The sequence below is a fragment of the Psilocybe cubensis genome, chromosome 2 (assembly GCF_017499595.1).
Source record: "Psilocybe cubensis strain MGC-MH-2018 chromosome 2, whole genome shotgun sequence".
NCBI lineage: Eukaryota > Fungi > Basidiomycota > Agaricomycetes > Agaricales > Agrocybaceae > Psilocybe > Psilocybe cubensis.
In genome coordinates this window covers 118,207-138,130 of record NC_063000.1, presented here as the reverse complement: position 1 = coordinate 138,130, position 19,924 = coordinate 118,207, and the positions used below count along the sequence as shown (strand labels likewise).

General features: G+C 49.5%; 2 protein-coding genes across 2 annotated transcripts; both read right to left on the bottom strand.

Annotated features, from left to right (window-relative positions):
* Nucleotides 1-4,858: 4,858 nt before the first annotated feature.
* JR316_0001577 (Guanine nucleotide-binding protein subunit alpha) lies at nt 4,859-5,922 on the bottom strand (the record flags this gene model as incomplete). Its single annotated transcript, XM_047887380.1, has 3 exons — nt 4,859-4,923; nt 5,111-5,390; nt 5,467-5,922. The coding sequence occupies 3 exons, from the start codon at nt 5,920-5,922 to the stop codon at nt 4,859-4,861; spliced, it is 801 nt and encodes a 266-aa protein (XP_047752303.1).
* Nucleotides 5,923-16,832: 10,910 nt separating this feature from the next.
* Nucleotides 16,833-18,553, bottom strand: JR316_0001576 (uncharacterized protein; the record flags this gene model as incomplete). Its single annotated transcript, XM_047887379.1, has 5 exons — nt 16,833-17,178; nt 17,240-17,284; nt 17,344-17,719; nt 17,774-17,988; nt 18,045-18,553. The coding sequence occupies 5 exons, from the start codon at nt 18,551-18,553 to the stop codon at nt 16,833-16,835; spliced, it is 1,491 nt and encodes a 496-aa protein (XP_047752302.1).
* Between the last annotated feature and the right edge of the window lie 1,371 nt (nt 18,554-19,924).

The window sequence follows — 19,924 nt, the reverse complement described above, 5'->3', positions numbered from 1 at the left end:
GTTGACTGGCGAGAGGCCAAGCTCTGCTTTGCACGCTGCCCCACGTCCTGTGGTGCTGACGTGCTGCCGACTTCGCACCCTGATGGCGAAACCGTGAATGTTTGCCGCGAAGGACCCCAGCTCCGTGAAGACGACATCTTTGATGACAGCCCGGGCCCCTTCACGCCGGTCTCTGCTGCGGAATGGGCTGACGCCTTTGCTGGTGAACTTGCCGATGGTGAATCGATGTGCGCGGTTGACCTCAATGAGTTCACGTCCGAACAAGTCCATGGCTCATGCGACCACCGCATTTCTCACTTTTTGCGAACTCAACGTGAAGCAGCTTCATATCCCGACCGCTACCTGAAGGAATTTGCACCTGTTTTCTCCAAAGAGGAGTTTGACGAGCTCCCACCCCGTCGCCCATGGGATCATGCTATTAACCTGAAACCAGATGCAAAGTCGTTCAAAGCAAAGCCGTACCGTCTGTCGCCCGCTGAAACCTCGAAGGTCAAGGAATGGATAGAAGAGGAAAAACGCACTGGCCGTATACGGGACTCCATCTCTCCCTATGCCGCCCCTTTCTTCTTCATCCAGAAAAAGGATGGCTCACTGCGCCCTGTGCAAGACTACCGACGCCTGAACGATATCACGATCAAGAACCGCTATCCATTGCCGCTCATCTCTGACCTCATGGACAAGCTTAAAGGCGCGAAAGTATTCACCAAACTTGACGTCCGCTGGGGTTTCAATAACATTCGTATCAGGGAAGGCGATGAGCACAAGGCTGCCTTTATCACGGAGTTTGGACTTTTTGAGCCTCTTGTAATGTTCTTTGGATTGACAAACTCACCAGCTACCTTCCAGAATATGATGAACGATCTGTTCAAGGATCTCATTGCTGGCGGCCATGTCGTGATATATATGGATGACATCCTCATCTTCACTGATGATGTCCAGTCCCATCGACATCTTGTCCGCAATGTCTTGCAGATTCTGGAGGACAACAAGCTTTATCTGCGGCCAGAAAAGTGCTGTTTTGAGCAGGACCGTGTGGAATACTTGGGCGTCATTGTCGGCCACGGGAAAATGTCCATGGATCCCAAGAAAGTTGACGCTATCACCTCTTGGCCAATCCCGCGCTGTCGTAAGGACGTCCAACAGTTCCTCGGTTTCGTCAACTTCTACCGTAGGTTTATCAAGAACTTCTCCCGCATTGCCGCTCCCCTGCATGCCCTGGGTGGTTCGGCGCCTTGGGTATGGGACAATTTGTCAACATCCGCCTTCAACGAGCTCAAATCCGCCTGCGCTTCACACCCGGTGCTACTTCTTCCCCGCGACGGTGCCCCATTCCGCATAGAGGCAGACAGCTCTGGATACGCAACCGGCGCGGTGCTCAGCCAATTTGTTGACAATTCCTGGCAACCGGTCGCGTTTGCTTCAAAAGCCCTCAGTCCCGTTGAGCGCAACTACGAGATACATGACCGCGAACTACTGTCAATCATGAGGTCTCTCGATGACTGGCGACGCTACCTCCACGGCTCCGATTCTCCTGTTGAGATCCACACCGATCACAAGAACCTTCAGTATTTCATGACCGCTCAGAAATTGAACCGTCGTCAGGCTCGCTGGTCCCTGCAGCTCGCTGAATTCGATTTCGTACTCGTCCACAAGCCAGGCCCGACCATGATCTGCGCAGACTCGTTGTCCCGCCGCCCCGACTACGATAAAGGTGTTGGCGACAACGAAAACGTCACCTTACTGCGCCCAGAACACATTCGACGTACTGCTGAATGCTCAATTGGGGATGACCCCGTCCTGGCTGACATTCGAACTCACCAGCACCAAATCACTGAAATGTGGGAAAAGCACAAGAACCTGCCTGGCTGGTCCCTCCACGACGGCTTGCTTTCATGGCATAACCGAATCTTTGTGCCAAACAAAGGCAACTTGCGTCAACGAATACTCGCCGACTGTCATGATCACCAATCCGTAGGCCACCCTGGCCGGATGAAGACCATGGAACTCGTCCTGCGCGACTATTGGTGGCCGTCACTATCAAAAGACGCGAAGCGTTACGTTGATGGATGCCCCACCTGTCAATCAACTAAGCCTCTGAGGATGGCGCCCGCGGGCCTACTGACCCCCAACGAAATCCCTTCCTCCAATTGGGAGATCATTTCCTGTGATCTCATCGTGGACTTACCTAAATCTCGCGGCTTCGATTCGATCTTTGTCGTCGTCGATAGACTCTCAAAAATGGTTCGTATCATCCCATGCAAAAAGTCAATCACTTCTGAGGGTCTCGCGCGCCTCTTCCGCGACCATGTCTGGAAAGACTTCGGACTGCCACGACGCATCATCTCCGACCGTGGTTCAATCTTCCTGTCAAACTTTACTCGGGCCCTCAACGACCTGCTAGGCATTTCACAGAACGCGTCCACCGCATTTCGACCTCAAACAGACGGACAAACTGAGCGCGTCAATCAAGAAATCGAACAATACCTACGGATCTTTGTGAATAACAGGCAAAATGATTGGGTGGAATGGCTTGCATGCGCCGAATTTGCTATCAACAATAAGATTCACTCGTCCACTGGCTTCTCGCCCTTCTTCCTAAACTATGGCTCCAACCCCCGCCGAACCCTGCAACCCGCACGCCTCTCGGACGACCGTGTCCCCAAAGCTCTTGAATTCGCCTCTCAAATGGATTCCCTCGCGAAGGAATCCGCTTCAGCGCTAAACCTCGCCGCTGATGCAATGAAGCGATCCTATGACACCTCTCACCGCGCTCCACCCGTCTTCAATGTTGGCGACATGGTGATGCTCAGCGCCTCCGACATCAAGTCCTCACGTCCGTCTAAAAAGCTCGATGTTAAGCGTCACGGACCTTTTCCTGTGACGAAACGCGTTGGCATCCAGTCTTACACCCTCGACCTACCGGCCTCGTGGTCGATCCACCCTACTTTCCATGTCTCTAAACTCTCCCGTTTCATACCAGCAGAATTCGATTCCCAAACTTCACCCGCGACACCAACACCTCCCCCCGCGTTACCACCCCCAGACATTGCAAGTGTGCTCGGCCACAGGGCCCTGCGCAGTGGAACACAGTTCCTCGTGCTGCTCGATGGCTGCACAGAGGAAGACGCTTCGTGGTCAAGCCACTCATCCTTCCCTAACTCTGAAGTACTAAACAATTACATACGCCTCCACAACATCCCGGACGCCCACCTTTAAGAGGGGGGTGATGTTAGAGTTCCCTCTAACGTAGACACACACACGTGCCTGTAGTCACATATCACACAGTATTTGTAGACACACCCGTAGCTACGTAGCCTCAGTTCCTTCTTTGTTAGCACACCCAACACGTTCTGGTCCTTCGTCTCTCTCTCCCGCCTCGTCTCCGGGTCTCCTCCTAACAGTACGCGTACGCGTACGTTACGTGGACGTAGAGGCGGCAGATGCAGACACTGACGCTGACGCAGTGGTCGTGGATCGCAATCGTGAAGCAAAAACGCAGACGCAGAGTAAAAGACAAGAAATGACCAGAGAAGACAGGCAGGGCAGAGGCAGGGGGTATGGGTATCAAAAAGGCCACGCAAAACAAAAAAAAAAAAAAAAGTCAACGCCGCCAACAGTGCAACACAACGCAAGGTAACGCGGCAACATCCAAGAATCGCGATTCGTACACAACGAACCCAGACACACTCATTCTTACTCTCCCCACAAACCCCACTCACATCAACTCAAAAAGATTCAAACTCAAAAATCAAAGCTCAAAAAAAAGGAGGAAAAATCAAAACCGTAGTTAGATAAAAAAAGAAACAAACCAACAAACAAAGTGTGTTGTGTAAAAGTGTACCAAGTAGATAAAACGTAAAAAGTAAAAAGTAAACGCTAAAAGTAAAAGCTAAAGTCAACGAGTAAAAGAAAAAAGGTAACAGTGATGAGGTAAAAGAAAAAAAAAGTGAAAGGTGAAGAGGTATATCACGATCGTAGCCAAGACAGACAGACAAAAAAACAGGACAGACAAGATTGAGATAGAACAGGATAGGACAGGACGGGGTCACTGAAGGGACAGAGGGACGTGGGGACGTAGGAGCGTGGCGGGGCGTGGAGCGTGGATTGGAGCGTAGAGCGGGTGTGTGTGGCGTGTGTGTGTGGCGTGTACGGAGCGTGTACGGAGCGTGGAGTAGCCGTGACAGAGAGGAGAGGAGAGGAGAGATAAGCCGGAAATAGAGAGGGAGTGGGAGGGGAGGGGGTGCACATACGACACCACAAACAAACAAAAAAGTCAAAAGTTGAACATGAAGTGAAAAAGTAAAAAAAAAAAAAAGAAAAGAGACAAACGATGCAGATGATACGAGAATGAGAATGCTATATACGATCCTAATGCTAACAGGAACACTAACAAGTTGCGGGGGGGGTGCGGGGGCGGTGTGACACTATCGACATCGGTATCGGAAACGGTATCGGAAAAGAGAAACGAGAATCGGAATCGTTCAGTCAAACACATCAACATCAACATCAACGTCAAAGTCAATAGCAATGGTACGGGCATGGGTTTCGATATGGCACGGCACGGTATAGAAACGACGACGACGACGACGACGAGAACGAGGTCAACAAAGTCAACAAAGTCAAAGTCACTTCCACACAAGAAAAAAAAGAAAAAAAAAAATTAAGATTTTCCAAATCCAATTGCATATCGGTATCCAAAAGATCCAAAGATCAAAACTACCAAAAAAACAACGACAACGACGACGACGAACCGACGCACGATGCACGACGAACCGAACCGACGACCAATCAAAAACGCACGACGAACCGAGCCACGACGCACGACGACCGAGCCACGACGCACGAGCCACGACGCAACTTACAGCAGCCCGCACTCGCGCAGGTGCAGCTGGAGGAGGATATCCTGGATAGCGCTCAGCACGACTGTAATGGTAGAGAGAGATCAAAGTCAGCGTTCGTTCAATCACATCAGAAAAGAAAAAGAAAAAGAAATCGAGAGGGAGAGGGAAGGCGTCGCATACATACACCCGCCCCTCCTATCCCTCCCCCACCCCAAAGAAAAAACCCCAACCAAAAATAAAAAAGTAAAAAGATAGAGTGAACAACTCACACTTAATCTGCTGCGTATCAGTCGCACAAGTATAATGCGCATAAATCTGCTTGGTCGCCGCACTCTGATTCAAACTAACAAACCGATGCAACAAATAATCACACGCGGCATCATAGTTGTTCCCGCCCGTGTAATCGGGGAAGTACTCTTCGAGTGGTGAGCGGGGCAGTTTTTCGGCGAAGAGGTCGATTTTGTTGAGGAAGAGGATTATGGATGTTTTGACGAACCAGCGCGAGTTGCAGATGGAGTCGAAGAGGGTGAGTGCTTCTTGCATGCGGTTCTGTGTGTTGAGTGGTAGTGAGCTAGCGAACAGCCAACAGCGAACAGCGGAGGGAAAGGAAAGGGAAGGAACATACCACACTCTCATCCTCATACAACATCTGATCATACTCGCTCAAACTAACCAAAAACACAAGCGCCGTCACATTCTCAAAACAATGTATCCACTTCTTCCTCTCACTCCTCTGCCCACCCACATCAAACAGCTTATACGTCAACTCCCCAACCTTAAACGTCGTCTCCGTGATCCCCGTCGTCTTCACCCTGCTCCGCAGAATATCCTGATCAGTCGGCATATAATTGGCCGCCGCCATCCTATCGATGCTGGAGAAATAGTATACGGCGGAATCGTTGAGCTGGAATTCGCGCGAGCGGCGGACGGCTTCTTGCACGGAGGGATCGCGCCAGAGCGCGCGGACGGCGTCGGCTACGTCGCGTGGGAGGACTTCGGCTTCGATCTGGGCGGGGAGCGCGAGGATCGTGGCGCGGCGCGCGTCGTTCTGCGGGGCCAGTGCGAGGTCCAGCTGGGGCATCGCTTCGAGGATTGCGCTGGTGTCGATGTCAGTACGCTTTGAAGTTGTTGGAGGGAGAAGGAAGGCACGCACCGCATGGATTGGATAGTATTGGAAAAGATAATTTCCTTGTAAGAGTCCCTCTCATTGTCGTTGTATCCGCCATGATGGATCAGCTTCATCTGCTTGAGCACCGTCGACTATTAAAATAACAAAGCACGTGTGTTAGTCGTATGTATTTTCGGGCGCATCATGGAGGTCGGTGGAGCAGGAGCAGGTGGAGGATACCCGGGCCCGGTCAAGGAAGGTCAAAAGTGGGTAAAAGTGAAAAAATGTTAAAAGCGGGCAAAAGTAAAAAAGATCAAAACTGCCCAATCAAAAACAGCAAAAAGCAGCAAAAAGGCAAAAATCAACAAAAGGCAACAAAAAGGCAAAAAACAACAAAAGACCAAAAAACCATCAAAACCCATCAAAAAAGACCCCAACCACAAGCGGGTGCAAAGAGTCCACAAAAAACAAGTCGCCGGGGTGCATCTGCATTTGCATCAGTCATCCCCGTCACCCGTCACCCGTCTACGGTTGTTTCATCAAAGATCACCCTCCATCACATCACATCACATCACATCACATCGCATCACATCGCATCACGGACAGGTAGCACACTACCCCGGCAACCAACAAGTGCCCAGTACCCACTTGGGCTCCATATAGCTCCTAAGAGCACGAGCGAACAGTGGCGAAAAATAACGCATTGCAATGTGATGTGATGTGATGCAGTGCAATGTAATGCAAAAGGAAAGTAAAAGGCGGAAAGCGGAAGCGGAAAGCGGAAAGTGAACAGTGAAAAAGGAATAAGGCAAGGTAAGGTGAGGTAAGGTGAGGTGAGGCAACGTAACGCACGCAGCATAGCGCAACCACCACGCCGCATCCATCAACGAAAAATCAAAGAGATGAATGAAAGAAAAGTGACGGAATCAAATGAAGAAATCAAGGAAATCAAAGAACAGAATACAAGAAGTGACAAAGGACCAACGGAACCGAATGGAGGCGGTGGCAACGGAAGCACGAAGCACGCAACCAAGCACCGAATCAAACGAATCAAACGAAGCAAACGAATCAAACGAAGCAAACGAAGCATACAAAGCAAACGAATCAAACGAAGCAAACGAAGGAAGCAACGAAGCAAGCAAACGAAGAAGTAAGAAGCGGGAGCAGCCTAGCGTATTGAGACTAGCCCGGCACTAGGCGCTATGCCAGGCGCTAGGGTAGGAGTATCACTATCACATGCATAGATAGGGGTCACAGTCAGGAGTACGAGTGCGAGTTACGAGCGCCAGTACCCCACCAAGCGCAAGCGCAAGCGCCGTCGCAGTTGCAGAGTATCGCAGTACAGCGCAGCGCCGTGTACCCGTCCATTCCCAGAAACCACCAAACTCGAAAAGATCAAAAAAAAAAAACCAAAAAAATCAAAAAATCAAAAAAGGAGCCAAAAAATGAGGCACAAAAAATGGAGCGAAAATGCACGAGCACAACCGCAACCCACAACCCACAACACATAACCACAAGCCGGAGTTCAGGAGGAGGCAGAGGCACATCCAAGGCGGTGCGCACGGCGACTCAAAAGCCGGACCCGGAACCCACGTATACCCGTCCATATCCCGCCCTGTGCCCGTGCCCGCGCCCGCGCGTGCCCGTGGACATCCCGAACAACCCCTGAGCAGCCGACCATCACCATCACCATCAACGTCAGGGGAGGGAGGGTCCGGTACATTGTACAGTCGGAGTATGGACAGGTGCGGTCCAGTGTGCGGGGGGAGAACGAGCTTTGGCTTTGGTGTTGGTTTTGGATTTTGGATGGCAGGAGAGTGGAGGGGGAAGAGGGGAGAGGGGAGAGAGGGCGGGGGAGGGGAGGACACAGGGCGGGCGCGGAGGTGGAGAGGGTTACGGGCATGGACATGGGTAGGTATGGGTATGGGCGGTGTAACCCCGCCACGTCAGGCGGCGCGGGGCGGGAGCGGGCGGGCGTGCGGACCCACTTCATTTCCCCCGCCTGGTTGAGTTGCATGTGCAATAGCTCGATTGTGCGAAAAAAAGAGAAGAGAAAAATAGAAGGAAAAACAAACGAAAGGCAACGCAATGAATGAATGAATGAAAGATGATGGGAAAAAAAGTCGAACCATACAACAATCAGATCAGAACAAAACGAAATGAAATGAAATGACATAATGTGACATGGCACCCAACGAAGAGAAGCCAGAAGCCAGAGCAACAAGGGGTGCCGGTGAGGCATGAAAGAACAGAACAAAAGAGGGGAAGGGGGAAGCGGAAAACAGAAGGAGGAAGCGGGAGAGAGACAGGGAGGAGGAGGAGGGACGAACCTTGCCCGATTCACCCGCGCCCAGGAGGAGCATCTTGATCTCGTTCTTCGCCATTAGCCTGTCCCGCTTGAGCTGGTTCTCGATCTCGTCGTTGCCTGCGAGCAGAGGGTGGAGTCAGCATCGTCGTCAGGAGGTGGTGAGGGTGAGGTTGTTGGAGAGCAGTAATGGAGACGGCGAGGAGCAAGGAAAGAGAGGACTCACGGGCCTTGGCCTCATCGTCGACACCGGTAGATTGTACGCAACCCATCTCGCTATGTGGTTGTCAAGGTAAAAGAGTATGAAAGGATGCGCCGGAATTAAGTGTGTGTTGTTCTTGTGGTCGTCGGCGAGGACAGCGTCGAACGTCGAACGGAGGGGTGGAGGGGTTGTGGTTTGTAGGTAGGTATAAAGGGTAGATAATTAATAAAAGACAAAGGAATGAACGGGCGGATGGGTGGAGGAGTCAGTCAGTCGCGGAGGGGAGAGAGAGAGAGACAAACAACCGCAAGGGCAACAACAACCAAAGAAAGGCTGGGAAAGAAAAAGAAACGAATCACGCCCCCGCCGAGAAGAGGCGAAAAAAATGACAAAAGGTCACAGACAAACAAACACCGGCTTTGTGAAATTTTTTACCGTCCCCGCCATCAATTGATCACGCGTGGGTTTTTGGGCCCCTATTTGCGCTGCTTTTGGATTGCGTCTCCATCGCTACATATTGATTCCCCTATTTGGCCTTGCCTTGGCTCGAACCTCCCCGCGCACGCCGCCCTGCTTGCTATTAATATCAACGCACACCCGCTCTCCTTGTCCAATGTCCCACCCATCCCGGATCCCGACGCCCATCGGAACGTCGCAGCGCCAAGTTGAAACGCGCCTCATCTCTCCTCACCTCTCCTTACCCACCTCCGGCGCCCGCGCCAAGTACCGCCTACCCCAGGAACGCACTAATTCACAAATTCATAATCCATAATCATAATCATAATCATAATCATAATCATAATCATAATCCATAATGATAATGATAATGATAATCCATAATCCATAATGATAATGATAATTCATATTCCGTACACCCATTCCCACACCTCCATTTCACGCAAATCTCCTCTCGATCTCGATTTTCACGCGGATTTGGGCTGGATGAGGAAGGTGGTGACGCAAGAACGCAATGCAGGAATAGCCCGCCTTGTCGCCGAGTCGAGTTCTTTGTCTAATAGACTAGCTTATACTATAGTGGTTGTTGTTGGTGGTGTGTTTGTGATGGTGATGGTGATCATCGTCAGCGGCGACGAAGCAGTCCAGAGTCGAGGTGACAACAGACAACAGACAACAGACAACAGACAACAGACAACTGCACTGCACTGCTCAACCATCCAACCTTCCTTTCCTTTCCTTTCCTTCCTTCCTACACCCATCCCCCATCCTCAAACTAACTCGGCGACCGCGCCGCGCTATTCCTGTCCATACTACTTTTTCCTCTTAGTCTTAGTCTTACGCCGTTCGCCGATGCATTACACAGCATGCCCACGTTCAGCGATCATGATCATGATCATCCACCGAGCTTCGCCCAATGCCCCGAGCCTCCGCTCCCCCCATACCCATACCATAAGCATTCCCAAATATATCTTCCCAATTCTCTACCCGTAATCCATTCTCACACTGCACGGACTCGGACTCGGACTCGGACATGGTCACGGACTGGATGATGACAACGCTGACAAGACAACCACCACACCACACCCACTCCATTCAGTTCAGTTAAGTTCAGTTAAGTGGGTGCAGAGCTGGAACTTCTGATCGACGGGTTTCGCATGTCGCATGTCCACGTCAGGTCGTGTCGCTGTCGTTGTCGCTGTATTTGTCATCGGCAGTGTAGCAGTGTTGTCATCGGCAGTGTAGCGGTGTTGCGTTGCGGTGTTGCGGTGTGTTGTGTTGCGGGTTCTCATGCTCTTTCTCGCCTGCGACTTTTCTGTAGCTTTTTCTTGCGCTTCTTGCATTTCCCTTGCGTTTTCTTTCCCTTGTGGTTCCTTTTCCCTCGCGTTTTCTTGCGTTTTCTTGCGTTTTCTTGAATTTCTTGAATTTCTTTCTTTTTCGTCTTTTCCCTTGCGTTTTCTTTCCCTTGCGTTTCTTGCGTTTCTTGCGTTTCTTGCGTTTCCTTCCTTCCTCACGTTTCCTTTCCCTTGCGTTTCATGCGTTTCCTTCCTTCCTCCGTTTCCTTGTCTTTCCTTGTCTTTCCTTGCTTTCTGGCTTCCCTTACAAAGTCGAGCTTTATCATCCTCAACATTGCTCATGCATCTGTCGAGTCGTGTGCGTGTCGCGTCGCGTCGAGTCGAGTCGAGTCTGTGTCGAGGAGAGGCGAGGCGAGGAGAGCCACGTCTAGATCCGCCTCACATCCACGTTCACACGTGTACATTGACCTTGACCTTGACCTTGACCTTGACCTTGACCTTGACCTTGACCTTGACTTTGAGCTTGACCTTGATCTTCACTGTGGCCTTCATGTTGCTCTCCTCTTCTCAGTCCTCGCTCCTCACTCCTCAGTATTCAGTATTCAGTATTCAGTACTTAGCCCTCAGGCCTCTGTCCTAAGTACTCAGTACTCAGTGCTCTGTCCTCTGTCCTCATTCCTCAGTCCTCATTCCTCAGTCCTCAGTACTCAGTACTTAGTCCTCAGGCCTCAGGCCTCTGTCCTAAGTACTCAGTGCTCAGTGCTCAGTGCTCGGTACTCAGGCCTCGCTCTCACCCGCCGGGATAACCCCGCGCCCACCGCGCCCTCGCCCGTGTCCGCGTTCGCTGCTTCATTCCTTCCTTCCACCACTGCGCACTGCTCCCCGGTGGTATCACTCCGCACTGCTCTCTGATAATATCACTTCGCACCGCTCTCTGATAGTATCACTTCGCACTGCTCTCTGGTAGTAGCACCGTGCAGCATGAGTCGATGACACTACTTAACTGTTAACAGCAGCATGGTATACTGGTCCACCACCGCGCGGCTCTCGCGCCATTTTGCGATTTTGCTGTTTTGCTAGTCTCGCTGTGAATCTGTGTTGCATTGGCCTTTTTCCAGGTGCGTTGCGTCGTGTCTGGAGTCAAGATTCGAATTCGAATTCGAGTCGAGCGTCGAGTCGAGCATCACGATTCGAGCGTCGAGTCGAGATCGAGCGTCGAGTCAAAATCGAGCGTCGAGTCGAGAGTCGAGAGTTGAGAGTCGAGTCGAGGGCGAGTCCGTCCCTTCGTCGCTCATCACTCGTCGCTCGTCGCTCGTCGCTCGTTTCTCCTTGCTCATCACTCGTCGCTCGTCGCTCGTCATTCGTCATTCGTCATTCGTCGTGCTGGGAAATTACCGCAGGCACACCGCCACACCGCCGCGGGAGCTCGCGGTCGTTTGTCTGTTTGTCTGTTTTACTGCTGGACGTATGCATCACTTTTGACTGTCCTCTGTTGACTGTGCTCTGTTCTCTGCTCTCTGTTACCTGCTCTCTGTTACCTGCTTACTAGCGCTGTTCCCTGCTCACTGTTCTTTAGCACTGCTCACTGGTCCCTGCGGTCTAGCATTGCTCTCTAGCATCACATATTGCCTGCTCAGCGCTCATCGCTCAGCGCCAGACGGTATGAGTGATAATGATAAACTCTCCCTGATTTGCTCTTCCTCTTGGTTATGGTGCATGGTCTCTCATCCCATCCCATCTCATCTCATCTCATCTCATCGGATCGGATCGCATTTCATCGAATCGCAGCTCGTCGAATCGCATCGAATCGAATCGCATCACATCCCTCTCCCCGTTTATAATACCGTATAAACCACCTCTCTAAAAGTACCACAAACTATTATCTCAGCCTCACCATCACAACCACCACCTCGTCCTCCATCCCGCGGTCCCTCCTTGTGCTGACTCGTCTTGCTCTACGCATCACTCCCTGCCCCTCTGAAAACCTTATCATTAAATATCCCTGTTGTCGAGTATTACAAGTGCCCCAATCCTGTTATTCGTGTTACAATCCTGTTATTTAATCGTTCAGTCAAAGCGAAAACTTGACTCCCAGATCCAAGGCTTGCACATTATCCGATATCCGGGCGTTAGCTTAGGGGGGTACGGGGGGTGCGAGCTGGAGACGAACGCTGAGCGCTGGAGCGCTAAACACTTTCCGAAAAAAACGCACTACACCTCCAATTCCCGTCCAATGCTTCATTCAACCTTGACCCTTACTCAGAGTCAAAGTCGCAGTTCGCGTGTAATATTTAATGCGCCAGTTAAACTTCCCCCCCATCCCCGTCCCCGTCCCTCAGACGATGACTTTGATAACGTTAGTGCAATCTATCTCTGCTGTGATTGGCCTGTACTGTACTGTACAGCTCCCTCACAACATGTCTCAATTCCCAAGTATCACGAATCGCACTCCAGACACTACCATCATGCGTCGCTTTCTTCGACCATACAGCCCCGGTCTACGAATAGTCTTCCGGCCTAACAGCAGACGAGGCATGTGAAATGCTGATGCAGAATAGGCTACTCGGTACCGTGACACCAAGGAGTAGCATATCGATACAGCTTGAGCGGCGCTGCCATGGCGTGGCGGGGTACAAGAGAGGATCGGGGGTGGTTTGACCCTACCTGAAAGGCAGAACCGAGAGTGTGATTGTTTGTGGGTGGCTCATGGGCATCGGGCATACAGAAATCAGCGTGGCTGCTCGCGTGCGTGCGTTTTTGTGTGTGCCTGCGTGACACGCATTTTTGCGCAACAACTATATGTTCTGCACGCATATTGATGTGTTCTGCACGCAATGTCACAGTTGTGTCACACGTAAGGTTGTAATGTACTCAATTCTCTTTTTTACGATGTTGTTTAATTTTTAAAACCATGTGGATCAGTTTAGCCGACGTGCTTGGTAGGGTTAGGGGGTTTAGGAACCGTGTTAGTGCGTCATTGTATAGGAATTGTTGGTTTGAATCTCCTGGATTTGTACAACGAACGGTGTCGCTCCCCCCGACGGTCCCGAGTTTACGCTCCAGTTTGTTGTGGCTAACCCCGTCGGTTACTAATGCAAGGAGTCAGTGAATAATGGAGGATACAAGGGATTAAAATCCTGTTCCTCTAAGAGGCGAACATTAGACATTGTAATGGGAATGGGTGTTTTAAAGCGCAAACAGGATATATTAAAGTAACATTCCAACTACCCATTTCCTCTAGCTTCCTGCATAGATGTAAGTATCAAAATGTTCTCCCAAACCCGTATCCCTATTGATAGCTTCATCCAATAACATATGTCGCCCCTAATCCATAGATGCTGAGCTGAGCCTTTCCTAACGGCTTCAGATTGAACCTGAGCTGATCTGTTAATTAAAGGCAGAAATATCTAGCCTCGGCTTTGTAGGCTGAGCCCTTATGCTAAGACAATGGATCAAGGCTCGCTAAAACATTATTAGACCCTAAATTAAGTAGCTTTATCTGGATGAGAATGAATCATTCAGTACAACTGGATGCATAACATACTACATTCTTTGCAGAAAACAGCATAACATACACTACTCTTCATGTGAATTTTATACAAAGTGTTGCACGCAAATAGCACGGTACTTCAACGACGCTGCACGCATTTACATATCATGCGCACGCGACATCCAGCATTTTGCACGCAAAGTCATATGAAGGACACGCAAATTTACTGATTGACATTTATGCGTGGCACGCAAAAATAGGTCGCACGCGGGCTAACCACGCTGATTTCCTGGTGCCCATGGGCATCGTATGCGCGAGGTCGAGGACTGAATATCTCGTGCTGCATTCTTGCGGTGTACTTGATTCTGTTTTGGTCAGGTTCCTCTACCCAGTAATATTGATTTCAAATCTACATCTGGATTTCCTAGTGGAATGCACGAAATGCACCCAAATTGTATAGCTATCTATTAATGAATGCCATGTCTGAAACTGACTGACACACTTACGCAACACCAATCAAAAAAGTGCAATTCCACTATCGGTCACTTTTCTACCTGGTTTTAAAGAAGCGAAGCAATACTTCGCGTCAGCAGGAAAGATGGCAGATTACAGTCGCACAATTTAATTCTACTCTGTAAATGTGAAATCACAGACAGAAAATCAAGGACTCGTACCGCCGTGCGAAGCGACGGCCTGCAACTCAAGTATGAGTGCGGGTTCGATTTCGGGCCGGACTGCATGTCGTCCATGGAGAGCTTAAACACCCAACGGTTTTAGAAACACAGAAATGGTTTTAATTCAACCGTGTACTCTACAACGAACAATCGGTATGAATGGTTGTGGCAATCACGTAGACTTTATAACTTCTGGCAGCAAAGAACCTTGTGGCCAGTCAAGCAGCACTTGCCGTTCCCGCAATCGGATGTTTTTGTCTCGACGTATTGGTTGTTGCACCCTATACATGTCTGAGATGCCCTCGACCAGCCTACGTTTCTGCCTTTGCATGAACCGTCGCAGAACGGCGCAGTACCGTCCCAGTAGCATCCTTGAGCCGCGAGCTCGGCGTCGGATAGGGCAGTCGAATCTGTCGCTTCGTTGATGTTCTCAGTCGCATATGCAACAGAGATGACTGCCAGGAATAAGAAGGTGGTTGAAAATTTCATGCTTGCAAGTTTCTCTGTCAAGTTTGGTTATCAGTCTCTCGAGCAAGTAAATACGGATTTTGGTGTGCGATGAACTTACAATTCAAAACAAATTGTTGCTTGAGCAATTATCTGGATAGAAATGTGGCTTTATAGGATAACCACCACAAGGTACTTACCTTATACTACCTGGCTTCGGTCGTTTCCGTCTTACATTTTTTCTGTCTCCTTAGTTGATAGAAACTGACAAAAATCCTCTCTAAGAGACGCCACATAACGCGTAATGCGTTGAAGCAGTACAAAACTCTCCCAATTGTTCGAAACCCGCCGCCGTAAATTAGAGCAGCTATATCATATATTCTCTCCCTTTCCATACAAAACTGCCGCCGCCGCAATTCGGAGTGGCGGTATCGAGCAGGTCGAGATTCAAACGAGTCAGAACTCGGAGACAAATGTCTACTCATCCTTGTTCATTGGAAACCCACGCCGCAAATTGAGAAAAGCAGTCTTGAGTAGGTAACAATGAAAAAGAATCAAGTAACAAACATGCATACCCACCCAATCTAATCTAGACTGTCGCCGCAAATCGGAGCTCCAATGTCGAATAGGTAAAGATTCCTGTAGTCACGAATAACTAACAAACCGTCGGTATACGCCTTATATACACCTGCAGGATAATCGTGTTTATGACTAGTTTTCAAGATATTGGAGTGGTATGGTAATGGGTTTGGGATCTGGGAGAGACGATTGCGGCGGAACACGTCTTTGTCCCAGTCGTCAGGCTGAGGCAACCCATTGCGTCTTGTAGTACTTAAAATTGAACCACAGTGCATCATCTATTGGTAAGGGAGCGAGATAGACAATGCGGATTATCACCGTTACTGGATACAAGTAGTATTTTTATCAATTAACGGTTGTTTTATGAAGAAAGGTTTGCTAAGTGTGAAATCAGGCGTCTAATGGGCACTAAGAATTAAAAGAACTCCCACAAAGACTTCACCAAGTTATATACTGCTAAGCCAAAGCGCAACCTCACTTGCATTTGTGTGCCGATTTTTTTACTAACTCCCTAAGCGAGTACGGCGCAATGTCATAGGCCGTTATATCCCAACATCAGTGCCACGGCCAATTGTTACACTGTGCTGATCCATGCCATACACGGGACATGGCAACAAAAATATTCTGAACAGATTTTGTGGTTTCTCATTTATGAACTACGGGAACCGATCGTTTATGAACTAAGGGAACCGACAAAAGTCATGCGATGCGCGATGAGCCTTCTGTTTCCTACCTAATCTTCAAACTAGCTCTCGACATGCCATTCAACTATGAACGCACTATACCAATCCACGTCGATTCACATCTAGACCCGCAATACCCCGTCTTCGTTCTTTCAAGCGCTCGACACGCGTACTATATCTCCGTTTAGCGCTCAGCGACAACGCTAGCGTCGTGTACTGTCAGCTCGATACGCTCTTTCATATGCCCATTGCACTGCTTTCGCAATGTGAGTATGTTTCCACCCTCCCCATCCACATCCCGTACTCATCTCCACATCCCACCCTCACATTGCAACCACCCCCTGCCAACACATCGTTCCCTCCGTATTCCCAACACCTGCCCCACGTCGTTGCATATCACATTTTCGAGTAACGAATTAAGTCACGAATAATAAGCGATGGGCAAGTTGCAGTGAACGTCGCTGCCGAAACTCGCCGTGAGAAATCAACGCGGCTCATCGATGAGCGGAACTGATAAAACGTGCGAGATCAAAAAAAAATTGGCATTATACCGCCGTTGACGACGTGCTCTACCATCTACTGACTGACTATCATACGCGATGGCGTTTTCCGCTACCCCATCACTGAATGGCCTTTGACTTCCCGCGTCCTCTGGAGCTTTTCCGTTGTGGTTCATCGGGGCAACCGGTCCTTTGAAAATCACGGCATGTAAGTCACTATCTTATCTGAGCGATGCGGAATCAAAAAAACACTTACACTATAGTCATACTGTCCATGTCGACGGACATTTGGTGGCTGCTAAACGCCTTGCTAGCCGCTTTTGTGTCTGCGGTGACGAGTGGGACAAATCCACCTTCCTTGGCCTCAGGCGTCGTCAGTGGCGTCAAGTTGTGTGCGTACAACTTCATCATTGCTGGAGCCCTCGGGTTCAGGTTTCTGCGCTTCCCCCTGGCGCCCTGCACCCCTGTGCTTTGGTCTCCTGGCACGGAGTCCGGGGACTCCTTTACTTTGGGTTTCTTGGGCTTGTGGGAGCCTCCAGCTGACTCCATCTCCGAGTCAGACTCCTCGCGTTGTCTCTTTCGAGACCCGCTTTCACCACTGGAAACAAATATTTTTCCTCGTGAGCTCGCAGCCTCGAAGTAATTGCTGATGATCATACCTCCCAATTGTTTGGCCATGCCCTACCATCCTCCGCTCTCCGTGTCTGTATTCAAGAAAGCAGCGTTAGTGTCTACGATGAAGAGAGGAAGACAAAATTCATACCCTCCGTCATTTGTTTGGACTTTGTTGATGTCTTGTTGCTCTACGGGCTCCTTTGTGTGCCCGGAGCGGCGTCTGTCGCTTCCATCGATGACGGATACTAGTGTTTTGTTTTCCTCTCTTCTCGAGGAAAAACACATTGATGGACCATGGGTGGCATTGGAATCCTCTCCCACGTCCAACCATGACTGAGAATTGTCGGAAAATATGCCCTGATGCTGGGCTGTATGTGTGCTTCCCCCTATGTATAGAGGCTGAGGATATGTCTTGAAACTAATGCTCTTTTTTGACCAAAGCTGTCGTGAATGTACTGGTAAGACTGACATATCATTGCCATCCACATTCTCGATGGGCGCCGTATGCTGGTCAAGCATTAGGTCTGCAAATGATGAGATCAGCAATAGTCATTAGGTTTATAGTTAAACAAACATACTCTTCCCGTTATCCAGATGACTCAAAGTACCGTCGACGGCATCGGGTACTGTTTGGTGGGTTGAAAAACCCGTGCTCTCTGAATCCAGGTGAAGCGCGGATGGTTCTATCTGTGGATGAACTGATGGGTGATGATGGAACGGCTCGTCAAATCGATCTTGATGCCAATGAGAGGGACCTGGCTGTCCCATTGCTGGTATTGAAGGCGACGTTGATCTAAATGAGAAAGTTGTTGTCAATAGGGCTATCACATATGGGACTTTAGGACTGACGGTTCACGCCTACTTCCTTCGGAAGTCGCATCCCGACAGTTGATTAGCTCCTGTAAGGAGCTTGTATGTACGGGTACCATCGCTGGAGGGGATAGTATCTCATATTGACTGCTGGTATATGCCGATGGAGTGGCATATACTGTATAACGGTTGTGGAAACCCTCGATTTCACCAGGGATTGGCTGGTGATTATCCTGATGTCTCGAGCTTGCGCCCCTTGTGGCTGGACCTTGTACCTCGACCTCATCAATGGTAGCCCCTCTTGTATCTTTGAATTTTGTTTCATGGTAGGTGCGTAGGCCCGGAAAAAGTCGCGATATACTGCTCAACACATCCGCACAGAATTGAAAAGTGGGGTCAAGAAGAGGTGTATCGATGGCTTCAACGGGATTACTGTCTCTGGCTGCATACGAGGCGCCACTCAATGCACCAAGGTAGCGGTTGTCATCGCATGGGTTATGTGGCACGTAGTCTTGCAGGTCAGACAAATTGAAGTCGGAATATGGCATAATTGGGACGTCGAGTGGTTGACGGATGGTGGAAGAGGGGAGGAATAATCTGTCGAAAGGGAACAATGGTACTCAAATATGTGTATAGAAAGTCCCAGGCTCCAGCTCTTTATCCGGTGAACTGGGTTATGACTTATGCTTACAACGTGTAAGTATTCCGATGATTTGATGATGGATTCCCATGCCAGACTCTTCTTTACCGGCGCACAGGACGTATATGCAAGACTGCGCTCTGACTTTACAGCTTTCAACAAGGCGCATGTTATATGAAGTCTCGTTCACCCAACCTCATGGCGAACAACGATGTAATCTTGTTTAATTGCTTAATCTCCTCGTTATCTTTTAACTACTGAAAATTGTAATCAATTCTCCACACAGTGTTTGCAAGAACTGGCTCTTCGTCATCGACAAAAGTATAAATTTGCCACACTGTCAAAAGGCCTGAGAATATCTTCGACATCTGATAGCGACACCCAACGCTGTGTAGTTACGTTGTTGTGTGCACATCCGTGGGGAATCAGAGAGATCTTATCAGTTTGCACATGTAAGCACGGTCTTTCCCCTGTCAGTCGCGACGCGTCGTCCCTAGACACCACATGACCTAATTAGGCGCAGATTTTTGAATTCACGGTCTTCGACGGTTAAAGTGTTCGACTAACATTGAGCGTTGATTTCGAGTACTAGTCATTCAATCGCTTTTACCTAATCCCCCCAGAATGGTATCTGTATTCCAGCATCTACAACAAGTGATAATAAAATCAGATCATCCATCACACAGATTTATGTTGACTATACACATGTTGTACAACATCATAAACCTCTGTAGGTGGGCCAATGCGGTTATTATAGGAGGCATAACCTGGAAGAAAGTAATTTATAAGCGGCTGGTAGAGAGAGATCAAGAGGAGTGAACTCCGATGAGGGGAAGAACTGATACTCGCCAGCACCATCGCTCATGTTTTTGTACTGCAAGAAGGATGGGAACGAGTCGGTAGAGTGCCGAGGGGAAGCGACCCGGTGATGAACCACGCAATCGACGCGAGAGGGTTCCATTCCAGACTTGTTCATGCATGTATGGTGTTGGTAAATAGGTGCTTGGTCGGCGTTGATGTCGAATCGTCAGGAGAGTGCGTAGTATGACGCATAAATGCATAACGACTTGATGGATGAAAGCATTGTTGAAAAAATGAATTGAACCACGCATATATTTAACAAATAAGATGCAAAACATATCAAAACAAACCTTGCTAAAGCGCGTCGTGACCTCTACCTTCAACAACTTTGAGAAGGGGTGGGTAGGGAAAACAGACACTCACTGAAACTTGTACGAGTACACGTGAAAAGGCGGAAGCTGCCTCTCGAAGGGGGGAG